Raw genomic sequence first — 14,096 nt, 5'->3', positions numbered from 1 at the left:
ATTTAATATTACTTTCTAGTATCAGCCGATGTTTGCTGGAGCCACAGCTGTAAAGCTGCTGGTCATGATATCGGTTTGGATATGTGGTGAGAGGGGAACATGAAGATGAAACCAGGAGATGTCCTTACTGAATCATCAGAGCTGAACAGGTGATGGAGAAACAGGTTTACCTTTTAGGTGACATGGATGAGTTGAAGGGAAGTTATGAACTGTTTCTGAGAGACAAATAACACCAGGATCCTTTTCTACGTAGCTGACAGCTGGTAACTGTGCAGGGGTGGGTCTAGCAAAGCTATGCCAGGGGGCCAGGTAGAGCATTAACAGGGAAAGGGGGGGACAAGGAAATACTTTTCTTTCTTATTCTCATTTAAAATATCTCGCTTTTATTAAATAATTATCTGAATCTTGCGAACAAAGTTTTTATCTGACATAAAATTGATAGAAATCATACATATACCAACAAGACAGTGTACATCACTGTCACAACAGCGTTTGTTTTCATTCAAAGGCTTTATGGCTTTAATACCTGGTGGGCCGGTCTCTGGTCAAAATGCCCAATTTTTTGTCCCAGTCCAGCCCTGCATGTTAATACTGGCAGTGTCACCATGCCAGCTGACTGTATTTCATCATCAGCCAGTGTTGTTCTTTATACATCAATATTACCAAAGTTTATCATAAGGCAGCATAGAAAGTATTTACTTGCTTTCAGGTTTCATTCAGTTGTTAGTCTTTTCAGTTGTTTCCCCACTTTTTTCCTGTTTCAAACTCAAACACCAGTTTGTGAAAAGATTATCTTCTTTTTTTAATAGGCAGATAAAGTTTTGCATTGGCATTGGCTAATTTGCCAATTGTATGTTAAAAATGTTCGTATTTTAATATTTAAAAATGTTTTTGCCCAAAACATACGTGCACTATATGTCAGTAAAAATACTATGCAAATATTGCTGCACCATAGTGGTTAAAACCTCATTCTAATAAGAGTCAAAAGCAAATTCAGTTATTAGGTTTACAGGGTTATTGAATTATGGTTAACTGTTGGTAGAATTTTTTTTAACATTATCTGCCAATTACATCTGCCACCCTTCTCCAAATCTGTGCCCCTACCTGGCCCCCCCAACAAAAATTTTCTAGACACGCCACTGGTTGTAAGTATGTCTTGGCAATATATTTCTGTGAGATGCTGGCATTGCAGCTATGGCCCATTTCAAATATTCCATATATAAACATTTTACCTGACACATTCTTTTTGTACATTAAAAAAAATAAAATAATCTCCAATAAGTGAGAGATCAACTAAAACGGGAAACTACTTCAAAGCATAGGGGAGTGCAGCCATACAACCAAAGGTTCCACTTCAGCAGCTGTTTTTAAATACACCAATCCAGCAGAAAATTAGCTTTGCCCTGGGAATTAGCAGTTTATAATGTCAGGTTTAGTGCAAGGAAGCTAAACCCTAGTCAGGCCTTTATTACTGCCCTCTTGCAGATAAATTAGACCTTGGAAGATGGAAAGCACAATCATAACTCAACCTTTGCTGGATAAACAAAAAGGGCACACCTGAAAGGCATGTGGCGTGTCGTCCACACAGTACACCCGCAAGGTGTAGCTCATGGATCCAACCTCCATGGTTCCAAACACAGCCAGCTTCAGCCTTTTGATGGCAGCCTGCGTCAGGGGCTCACCCACGAGGGCGTAAGAGCCAGGCTGGTCCAGCAGCAAGTGGCAGCTTGTCGAGTCCATCAGGCAATAACATGAGGTGGATTCCTCCTCCACTGACATGACTTCCTGTCACAGAAAAAGAGGTGAAACACATGAAGACATTATCTTTAATCAACTCACATCTAGATGTTAACAAATGTAATTCAGTCAGGAGAAGCTTAAGCCCATCAGCATTAATTTATATATGGCAGCATGCCACTGCCCAGCGTTTCACATGTATATCTATAAAATATAAGGTGATGAGAGGATAGTTTTTTACACTTCCAGTAGAAACACAGTGACTAATGACTAAATTATGTGAAACATTTAAGTTTCACATAATTTAAGGATGAAATGGTGTGGTGGTAGACTGCAAAGAGGTTTGCAGACTAAAGCAGCTTAAAATCTTCATCTGTTTGACTGTTGGATGTGTAGAAGGGTGTTGGTGTTAGGTGAGCCATCGGTTGATGTGGGCTCATGCATTTGACTTTTGTGCTCGACTTCTCCTAATTCATGTAACCCTGACCTCAAAGCATTAGATCAGGGGTGTCCAACTCCAGGCCGCGAGAGCCGGTGTCCAGCAGGTTTTAGATGTATCCTTGATCCATCACAGCTGATTTAAATGCTAAATTCCCTCTGCAACATTTCTTGAAGTTCTCATTAGATGCTAAAATGGTGTATTTTATCATCTTTACTCATATGATTGGAGCAGAATTGGCTGAAATGATTGGCCTCCTAGGCTTCGTCTTGGGCACTAACAATGAAGGTCAAGGTCAAATGATTAGCCAACCTAGGTATTCATGTCGCCCAAGCTTAGCCTAGTTTTCAAGTTTGAAGACGATCCATAAAAAATTGGGGGTAATGTAGGTAAGTTTTTACTGATTTTCATATTTGGTGTGACCTTGATTTTGACATTGACCCGATTTTCACCAAACACTGGTATCTACCACCACACAAAATTTGAAAATGATATGTTGTACACTGCGGACACTACACTGCTAATAAACAAACAGACAGACAGACAGATACTCCCTCCTTTCAGAGGGATAATAGAAAAAATAGTATAGTCTTTAACCGATTTTTGTTGTTATTCATCTGATCAGTCTTAATGTCTTTAATGTCTTAATCTTAATGTCTAATGTTGCTCCTGAGAGTGAGATATAACACAAGAAACAACAGATGTGATCATTTAGGAAAAAGTCAGTTAATCACGAACAGTCATTCAGTTTTTTATGCTGTTTCAAAATGTTTTAGGAAAACTGCACTTCTGAATAGTTCTGAACAGAACTGCACTCATCGATAACTGAGAGCAAAATCTGTGACACCACTGTGATCCGTTGTCAAATTTATTACAAGCCTTTGACACATTGCTTTTTACACACAGATCTTCTTAAACTACCATACATGAACTCTATCTGTAAGCATATACTTGAAAAAACAACTTGGATTTAGGTTATCTCTTTAGGCCTAACCTGCAAACTCATTTAGCTAAAAAACTAATGTAAAAATTCCATATTCAATTCGTGCTGCTCCACCACGGAGGTCCCTGCACTGGGAGCAAAGCTGTACCTCTTATTAAAACACAAAAATCAAATCAAAGCTCTTAAAGTGCTGTACACATTATAGGACAGTAAACAATAAAAAAGCAGGCAGAAAACAGGATAAAAGCTAGAAAAATAAACTTAAAAAAACAAACAAAAACAAAAGAAGGAATTATCTAAAAAATTGAAAACATGATATGAGATTACCTAAGTTCACAATTCATGTTTTACACATTGAACTATTTTCTGTTGATTAGAAGTCTAACAATAAATTTGGTTCAAAATGACCATGTAGCCAATGTCGTCATCACAAGATGACATGACTCAAGAATACTTGCACAGGTCCTGTGGTTGTAATCCAAGGTAAATTTTGCATGGCTTTAAAAATAAATAAACACACCTTAAACTCAATTCTGTATGAGGCAGGAAATGCAGGGAACCTTGAGGTTATATTTCTCTTTTAAAAACATCTACTGTCACTTTTTCATGTTGCCTGTTGCCACAATCTTTTCATAAAGTCTCATAAATAGGTTCATATTCATCATTTTGACACATTTTCAAACTCATTACTGTGCAGTATGTCCTCTATGCACAGTATAACCCTAAAGGGTTATCATGCACATACTTCCATTTGCAATTTGTATTACAAGTCATTACATACAACACAATTTGCAGTTTCTATACTATTACGGCCTTTTTTTCTAGAAAGTGTTTATTGCATATTTCAAGTCAATTTAGTTAACAGACACAAAAAAAAGAAGAAACAAGAAAATAAACAGCTCGCAGACTGCAGGGCTCCAATTTTCACTTATTTATTGCTCCCAGAAAGTTATGGCTTTCTGGGAGCAATAAATAATTATTTGCTCATTTCTTCACGCAGCACCTGTTTTGGTTTGGTTGTCACGTGATTCAATCACCTGATTAAAAGTTACAAAACTTTAGAACAGCTTCCAATAAAGGATTAGGGTTAGGCAGAATTTATCTTACACGCTTTTCGAGGCTGTTCCACTGCGATACTTATTGCAGCAGAGTGAGTCGCTGAGGTAAATATTCATGCCAAGAGCTGCCGAGAGACATCGCAGTAAGAAAACTCTGCAAATGAACTTCTGTATACAGTAGAATGTATTATGGATTTTGGTCCACTGCTGTTGAATAATGATGTACGTAGGTAACATAATGCAGGTTTAAATCACAAAGCAAAAACCCACACAGGTTGTAACCAGTCTCGGGAGAGTGTACAAAACCATTTCTGACATAACAGATGATGTTAGTACATAGCGGGATGCAAAATAGTCATCATAAACAATGCTGAGTGTTTTATTTATGAGGCAGCAACAGCAACTGGAAAGCACTTTATTTTTTCCAGCTTTTTTCTATTTTCTCCAAACCTCATTCGAAGGGAACATACTTGAAGACAAACTGTGAATGGTATATGATTAGCAAAGATTTGTGTAAACCTACTTCCCAGATAAAAGAAAGGAATCAGAATAATCCGGGCAGAAGAAGGCCAAGAGCATCAAAATTCACCTTCAGATATCGTCTTTTGATTATTTATCCAAACCATCTCACAATTATTGTCACGCAGTAAGCTGCAGCAGACAGAATCCATGAAATCCGTGTGATTAGCTAGTTTAATGAGGAGCTGTGAGACCAAACAGTGTACCAAGACACAGCCTGAGGAGCACAACTTATTCCTCCTCAAATAATCAAGTTAACTAGAAACATGCCAATTAGAAGCCATGTTACCAGCAAACATGTCTTATAAAACAGCAAACCTCCACGCGTTTATTTAAACACCAGCATTAACCCTAACTACATCAGTGTACAACCTATTGGTCAATATACATGTTTTGACCTACTGTGTATGATGGTCTTGGAGCAACTTGGACATAAACCTCAGGTTCAGAGTCTCTTTTTCACCTTAGAAACAGGAGTGTGTCTCAACACAAAGTAGTTCCACAACAGCACAGCAGCAGCTCTGTGGAGCTGCTTAATGAGAGTTCTTCTGAAATGGGCCCGATGCTGAGCATAAAACATTTGCAATGTATCCATTAATGTACTATAAAGATCAGAGGATCTCTTTGATACACAAGGGAACTGAAAGTCATGAATCTCTGGTGAGTTCAAAATGGAGATTAGAAGTAATGACATCCCCAGGAAGTGTAAGCCGTGGTGAATTTAGAAAGAATTTTTTTAGGGTAGAGTGATTTTTTTTTTTTAGCTAAAATTAAAAGAAAAAAGAAAGGAAAATCAAGATAAACTAACCAATAGACCTTCCATTTAGTAATGATGCTGAAACCTAACTAAATAGTTTTTTCTGCTTAAAATTTCTCAATTAGTGGTTAGAGCTTTAATCTAACGGAGTGCAAAAGTAAAAAGTGAGTGAAAAATGAAACAAAGCAGCAAAGAATGAGGAGACAAAAATCAAAGACTAACTTATGTAAATGAAATTAAAGCATAAAAGGTAAAGCATAAAAGTGGGGGAAAAGACAAAGACAGGAAGTACTACACACAAAGGAAGTAAAAACAAAACGTGAAAAAAAATGAAAACATAAAACAACAAAACAACAACAAAAAAAGAACAGACACTAAACATAAACATAAATATCACAGATATGGGGAAAATGTGATCAATTCCAAAACCTGACAGATTTCGTTTACCCTGAGCCAAGATGAACCAAAGAAAAACTTTAGTCTACAAGATCTATCGTTAGAAAGTCTTAACAAGATTTCTGTAGAATGAACCTCAATAAAGATGATTAACAGCTGTCTCTTAGCCTGCCTGCCAATGAGCCAATCTCTTAATGCCTTTATCTCCTGTTGGAGGCTGTGACCAGCTGAGGCTGGTTGTTGTTCTTGAAACTATAGTACGGGACCTCACATCTGACCAGAAACCCCTTAGAATGACCAAATACTATTTTAAAATTAGTTTTTCAGTCAAAGTTTGATTTAAAGTAAAAAAAATCTACAGTCGGGGCAGACCTGCTTATGACAAATATCTCTGTTAAGAGTTATGAAACCGTGCATGTTCTGAAACAAACTGGTTTATCTGACTTTAAAATGCACCTTGCCTCCATGAGCTGTGAGTCACAGCCCCTGCTGTCACTGTTACCGCTGACCGTGTTGTGACCAGGGCAGTTCAGCAGGCCGGAATATAATATCTGAGTTCCAGTTATTTTTAGAACACTCCCTCTGTACTCGTTTCTTCAACTCTCCTTCATCCTGCTGGGGAGGCTCTCCACTGTTTGGTAGCCTCTATTATACAGTATCCTGAGTTGATATGCAGAATGTTATGTAAGTGATGAAAAATCTGAAATCTCAGTTTATCTTGAGGATTTGATCTTAAGGACCTTCTCTTTTCTTGTTAAAAGCTAAATGGGAATTGAGGCTCAAGCTGGATAAATGCTGGTAGAGAGACACTCTGCTCAGGATCAGTTCCACCAGAGAGATGGTGCTCATCCGATCCCAAAATGCGCTTCATAAAATTCTCCAATAGGATTCTCAAGATGGTAGTTGTCCCACCTCTACCACCCAAAGCTAGTCAACAACCAAACTGGAAAATGTATTAATTTTGCTGTTACATGACTATTCTGCACAGCTGAGGTCAATGACAGTTTCAAATATGTGAGTTTCATTTGTTTGAGGGAGGTTTTTAAACTTTTTGGTGCAAATTTACCAAACTTTTATAGTGTTATCCATCATATCACTAGTTCCTATATGGACAATGTGAGCATTGAAATTAAAGTTGTGCATCTTTTCAGATTGCTTAAGAACTCCTTTAGGAGCTTGAACAGAATAACTGCCAAGTGGCAGGAATTGGTTCTAAAAGGACTTTGAGTCCATTTGTACAGTGAGTTAGTTTTAAACTCTTTACACACCAAATTTGTGTGAATATTTTCCACTTACCTATTCTTAATGAAGTGGTTCACAATTTAACAGGACAAATTTGTAGCATTTATTTATTTGAATCAAGCTTTATTTTTAACGTGTATATAAACAGATCTGACCAATCAGACCACTGCATTTGACAACAACTGCTCTTGTAACTCAAAACATACAGCGGTACTGAATATACAATGATATGGAAATACTTCACAGACATCCTGAATTATGTACTAAAGCCATTGTGATAATTCAGCTCCTGGCTTAAACCATGAAATTCTCCCTGCTCCTGCCTTCTCATTACAGCTGGATGAATCTTAGAAATTCTTCCTTTTCCAGTTTCAAAACATCAGGACCAGCTCATCATCACTTGATGTCAACTTTTTTCAGCATGAGGATGAATTTCTCACTAAAACACAACGCTTTGCATCCAAAAAGTTCAGAATTTTTTGCAGACAACGCGTTCAGTGTCAGGTCTGTATTCAGATTAAAAATAGTCTCCAGTTGATTCCTACATCAGTTGCTCGTTCTCTACCCAGAAAACCAGACATAGATTTTTCTCTTGACCAAAGCTCAAATGTTTTTCGACACCTTCCTTTGACATATTCTCTGAAGTCTTTGGCATTTCCCTAATCCCGTGCTCTTTCCATGCAATCTTTGGAGTGTCTCCTGTTGAAGGTATGTTTACCAAATATCAGGCTGGCTTCGTGGTATTCGGTACCCTTATAGAAGAACGCTGCATGTCGTCCTAAGCCCCCCGGCACAACTTCCTGCTTAAAAGACTTAATACGTTTTAACCTCGTAGGATTTAAGAATATGACCCTGAGGACATGGGTGTAGTCTGCAAGAGTGAATCTAATATACTTTGGGTTAATTTGGCATTACATGTTGATTTTGGACTGAAAGGAATAAGAACACCATCCATGTCCTTCATATGGAACACCAGAATGTGCACATGCAGACCATATTTCAAATCAGTGAATAATAAATTCTCTTGGCCAGGTCAGAGTCCAGGCTCAGATATTCTGAGGCACCGTGCTCCTCAAACAGATTTAAATGTTACTACTTCAGCTACATTCCTGTCAGGTGCCTGGGACTCCTGTGATTATGTTTATGCATTTTGCACTTATGCTTCCTGCATGCTCATAAGCAAAACTTAACACAGTGCAATATGGCATTGAATAACATTATAGCATGGCTGGGAGTGTTGAGGAGTCTTCTGTGAGTCATGTGCATTTTAATGACAGACGAAATAAGGGTACTTTAATGGCACCGGGCATTTGCAGGTATTATGCTTGTTCAAACTCCTCTCTCTCTCTTTAGGTTAGGCCTCAGTGGTGGATCATTATTTCCGACCAAGAAGCTCTAAGGATCTCTGCGCCCTTTTAATATTAGAGTGAAATCTCAAAGCGACACGAATCGTGTATTCATTCGTTTCCCCTCTATTCCTCCTCTCTGTCTCATTCAAAACACTTGCACTTCTTGAGAAATTGCCCTCTTACAGTGAAAAGATTTTTTTCTTGCACAATTGCAAACTTAAAAAAGGCAAGGTTAGGTAAACATGAACTTGAACTCAAAGGAAAGGGAGTTTAAAACCCCCCACACATACTAAACTGTGAGCAAACAAAAAGAGCCCTTCAGAACGGCATTAATCTCTGACTGAGTGACCCAGGAGAGCTGACATGGTTTCTAATCTGCAGCAGCATCTGGTGGCATCTCAGAAAGAGATTATAAAGGTGGACACGGGCAAGGATATAACAAATGAGGGAAGTGAGGTCAAACTAACACTTGTATTCTGTAATGTGGCATCGACTTGTGTACGATTTCTGTTGGTGCGATAACTGCAGAGAAGGACCCTGTATTAGTGAGTTAGGCAGCTACCTTTGCACTTTTGAGGATCACTCAGGTGACTTAAAGTAGATAAGAGTGACCTGCACTTCATAGCCATTTTGTTCTCTCATTTATGTAAGAATGTAACAGAATACATGTTTTACATGTTTAAATAGAGTGTGGAAATCAGCAGGTGAGTTGATAAAGTGATATTAGTAGATTTGGAAAAACAAAACCAATTACAAGACTGGGAATTTCCATCCATCCATCCATCCATCCATCCATCCATCCATCCATCCATCCATTCTCTTTCACTTATTGATGCAGGGTGATGGGAGTGGGGAATGTCACTGAAGTGACAGCAGGCAAAATAAACAGAGCTAAAAGTGTTTTGGCGTGATTCCCAATTAGCCTTCGTAGATATGGTTGGTTTCACGAGTTATTCACAAAAGCTGCACTGTTTACAATATCAACTGCAAAAAATAAGAAATGGTTTTGTTTGGCATAACTAAAGCAATTAAGAGTAAATTGCATGTTGTAAAAAGGTTTGCAAATCAGGTTGCGCACTTATTTTAAATCTCTTTTCCTCAATATACAGGGTACATCAATAAGAGTGACCCAATTTTAAAAGATTATTTTTTAAAGTAATGGACACAGCAGCTTGCAGTAAATTTTACAATACATGGCTGAAGCTAAAGTTTTCCATACAAAACAAGTGCCCAATTTGCCCCCTCTTCAGATGCACGGCACATGTCCATACAACAGTCAAACTAATCCCATACTTTGACAAGCATGTTCATGGTTGCCAGTAGCAGTGGGATTAGTGAGTTTCAGTGGGATTCACAATTCACGTGGTTGCCAGTACCATGTGAATCTCCTCTTTCTAACAGCATGTGTTTTGATCACAAATGAAATCATATACAGACAGGTTTTATCTTTTTCTGTGATTTCATTTAAAATTTTTCACAATCTACATTTTCCTGACTCTCATTCTGTGACATCACTGGGGCATCTGTCAGTTTTCTTGACTATTGTTGGTATGACAATGCTGCCTACTAACAAAGACAACCTAGCCTACACCTCGAACAAAACCCTAACCCAGAGGCACAAGATAATCTCAGTTACTCAGTGGAGTCTGTCTCTGGTCCCCATCAAAACCCCAAACCACATTTGAAGTAGACTGTATAAACGGTTTGCAAGAAAACTAAAACAGTGACACATACTGTACACACAGCTACTGTTGAATACTGGAAACCAAACCATGATCCTGAGACCAAAGTATTTGTCTAAAGCCTTCCACATATTACAACATGTAATATACATGTACTGTAAAAGGGATGCAATGATATGTTTCACCAGCATTAACTGTTAATCAAATCATGTTTTAAATCTTGATGAAATGAACAATACTTTTGGTCTGCGTACACACGTGCAGTGTCAGATTAGTTTGGCTAACCTTAGCAGTGCTATCAGGAGAGCCTTGGTTTTATTCTATGTAAGAAAGAGACATCCCTGTCCAGAATATGGTTACACTGGAGACAGACTCATTTTTGGAGTCAGTCTATTTTATGTTTGCCCTCTGATTCTGTCTACCTGTCCATGTATACCCCACCTTGCGCTGAATGATGCCGGGATAGGCTCCAGCCCCACTGTTACTTTAGTTTATGTGATGCAGACTGAGTTTATGTTTAACGAAATGTAAATATATAAAACATTTATGAGTACATTTACATTCCTTTCCATTTGCACAGCCCAATGTGCACACTTCACTGTCAGAAAGAAGCTATTGTTGAAATTGTTTAGATGAAGTTTGAGGTTTGCATATGTAGGCTGCTGTGCTTGAATATTCTTCATAGCGGCTCAGAAAAACATTATTCAGGACAAAAGCAGACAGTGTAGAGAGCTGACAAATCCAGCCTAAATAACAAGCTCTTTTAAGTGCCGACAACCACCACAACAGCCGGGGGGCAAACCTGCGCTCTTCATTATTCTGACCCGTGCTCGGGTTTCACAAAAAACTTTACATCAGCTTTACATTTACATTACTGCCTGACTGAATATTCTCTTGACTACAACACCCCCCCCCCCCCCCGCATGCCACCCTTCCTTCCCCACATGTCTTGTTATCATCTTGTTGCTTGCTGTTCAAATTCACTAGCAAATAATGCAAAGTGACAACAGCAACTGGGGCTTTTTATTCCTATGGGGTTTGAGATTAAGCTCTCGGGATGTCATCCAGACCAGTGAAAACAATCTCCTTTACTGGAGGGGAAGGAGAAAAGAAAGAAAACGCTGACACTGTTGGAACGAAAAAGCGTTTAATATTAAAAGAAGGAGTCTTTTTATGTGTGTGTGTGTGTCTGTGTGTGTTCCTCACATTTCTTTGCAACAGTTCATCTGATCGACTTTAAACTCCACTGCTAGTAACATGACTGCATTGTGGAACTGTAGGTCATTCTGGGGTTTTTTCTTCATGTTAGACTTAAGGTCACAATGATCATTAGGGATGGTCATAGCCATTAAATCAAAGGAAGTAATTGTTTATATTTTTCCTCTGTTTTTGCTGGTTTGTGGTGTTTACAGCACCCTCTTTTAGACCACTTTTACCAAGTGACAGCCAGAGACGTCTAGCAAATACTCCCTAACTGGTTGGGAAATACACATTCCACTACTGATCAAAGGTTTCCAGGGGAGCGGTAACTGGCTAACTACATGACTGAGGCCTAATGCACCTTTACCACTACCAGGTACTGTTAAGCCAGATCCTGTACAAATTACTAGGTAAAGACAGTGTGGCAGGACGTGGTCAGTGGTGCCGCTGCAGGGGAGGCGAACGCACCTGCAGGGCATCCGCAATCACAGCGGGTTAAAAGTGTGCTAGGTCCTGGATTTCGGTGGTGTTGTTGGTGATGTGTGCAGCTGGCACTGGGTCGAGCTGCAGCAGTTGAGTTTGTAGCAGCAACTGTATGAGAAGTGTTAATAAAGATGCTGACAACCAAATTTCCCCTTGTGGGACAATTAAAGGATTATTGTATTCTATTCTATTCTATTCTATTCTATTCTATTCTATTCTATTCTATTCTAAAAGCATGCATGTGTGGACAGGTCTGCTGTGTCATTATTACAGACAGCATATAAATCATGTGAAAGGTGATCTTCCAAAAACAGTCAGATAGTTGGCAGTAAAAACTGAGCAGCAATTTTGCTTGCTGCACTGGAATGATGTAAAATGTTCAGCTAACATAAACCACTGGTCTCTGCTTTTCATTGGAACAATGCAGCAGTGTTGTTAAGGGGGCATGTTTTTCTATGGAGGTTGAGTGCTCAGTGAGTTATAGAAACAGACTGGTGTGCTACAACTGCTGGAACTGGATTTATGATATGGCACATTAACAGTGTGGGTGCATCGAATTCCTGCTCCCATGAGGCCACTGGAGCTAAATGCGCCCAATAAAGACAATGACAGCAATTCCACCAAATGACAGAAGCTGAGTCAAGACGCAGTGCTGGTTAAATGCTTGTGAAATGATCATGGTGCGAATTGAAGTTGAGCAAATAAGGGAACAAAACTGTGTCTGTGACTTGAGGTCACAAATACATAGTGGGGCCTAGTCAAACATGCATGTTTTCTTATCTACCTCTGCAGATGCTAACATGCTGATGAAAGCAACACTGTACTTGGTTCCTTGTTGCAAAGCATCAGACTAAAGCTGCTAGCAAGAAACATAAAACACATTGTAAGAGCTGAGATGCTTGGTTGTGCCCGGAGCGGCTGGTGTGTTGGCGGATGTAAATGGAGAGTGATGGTCAGCACAGAAATAATCTCCATGATTCTCCTCCTGATTGCCTCACGTCTGAATTCCCTCTGCCATGTCTTTTCCTGATCCACTAATCGATACCTACACACCCCCCACCCCCAAAGTCTTCCCACTCGCTGACAGCAGCCATGCCTCTTCCAGCCCATTACATGCTGTAATTGTTTCTTTATTTTCCTCCTGCCGTACTGGCAGTGTTACCACAGCGTGGCCTTATGTCACCCTCTGGACCCACAGAGAGCATAAGCCCGGATCAATTGGCTTCCCCACGAAAGTCCCAACATTCTTTTATGGCTAACACATTATTCACAAGTCACATGTCACGGTAACTCTACCTTTTGCCACACAAAGCACACATGTAAAGGTCAGCTGTCAGAAGGAGGACGAGAGTCAACAAACCCTGGCATCTAATGTTACGGGACATGACTTTAACATCCTTTTATTAGACTGACTGCAGGTATTGTCCCGAATTATAAACCAAGGGGAAATTTTACTATCAAACAATCCTGATGTTAACAGTGAGTTTAATTTACTGCTCAATATACTCCAATGAAGTTGCATGCATGCTAAAAACACACCGTATAACCATACTTCTATGTTTAAGCTGATAGTGTAATGCAGTTAATGCTGCGGTCCGTTCTTTTGACATTTTTATAGTTTTACCGCTCCAAGGACTTCAGACTATAAGCCAGAATGCAAATGTTGAGGCAAGAGAGAACAATCTACACACTAGAAAAACTGTGAGCAGGTGTTTTTATTTATTTATTTTCTCTATTTTGTTTCTGTCCACCTGATGAATGAAGTTTGACTGCCTGTGAGTGCTGGGTGTTGGGAGACTCTTGCTCCTTTAGTTCAGGTTACTGCTACACAGCCGGACTCGCTGGAATTAGTTCCAGTGCAAGTGAAAGAGTTGTGATCTGCCGGAGAGGTGGTTGTTAAAAGGGGCTTGCAACAAAACAGGTATTGCCTGGGTATGGTGGTAGTGGAAGGAGAGGTGTGATTTTTGGTGAACTGATGAACAGTGCTCTGTATCAGCAAGCAGGCAAGAATATTCCTTGTTTTTTTACCCTGTCCCTGAAAACACCTGCTTACATAGAGTGCTTAGAAAGGCTCTGCAGAGATAATTTGAACAACGTAGTTGGTAAAACTGGTCACTACAAGCAATACCTGTGCATCAACCAATTCACTGTTAATTTAAAACCGGCTTTTTCCTTCAGCTTTAAGGTTGAAAGCAAATTAGGCTTACAGAATGTTGAGAGACTTTATATAAAAAACAGACGTAGTCACTGTAATGTTGCCCGCTGGTTTGTGATAGCTGCTGCCATCTTAT

At 39.3% G+C, this 14,096-nt stretch overlaps 1 protein-coding gene across 2 annotated transcripts in view; it reads right to left on the bottom strand.

The window, feature by feature from the left end:
• Nucleotides 1–14,096, bottom strand: part of unc5db (unc-5 netrin receptor Db) — a 278,720-nt gene that overhangs the window by 38,721 nt on the left and 225,903 nt on the right. For both annotated transcript variants that reach the window (XM_019366122.2, XM_005472915.4), the window contains one exon: nucleotides 1,558–1,785. In XM_019366122.2, the coding sequence (XP_019221667.1) occupies nucleotides 1,558–1,785 (228 nt within the window). The remainder of the gene's footprint in view (nucleotides 1–1,557; nucleotides 1,786–14,096) is intronic.

The sequence above is a fragment of the Oreochromis niloticus genome, linkage group LG12, assembly GCF_001858045.2.
Source record: "Oreochromis niloticus isolate F11D_XX linkage group LG12, O_niloticus_UMD_NMBU, whole genome shotgun sequence".
Lineage (NCBI taxonomy): Eukaryota > Metazoa > Chordata > Actinopteri > Cichliformes > Cichlidae > Oreochromis > Oreochromis niloticus.
Note: the sequence above shows the minus strand (reverse complement) of the source record. Positions and strands in the feature narration are given on the sequence as shown.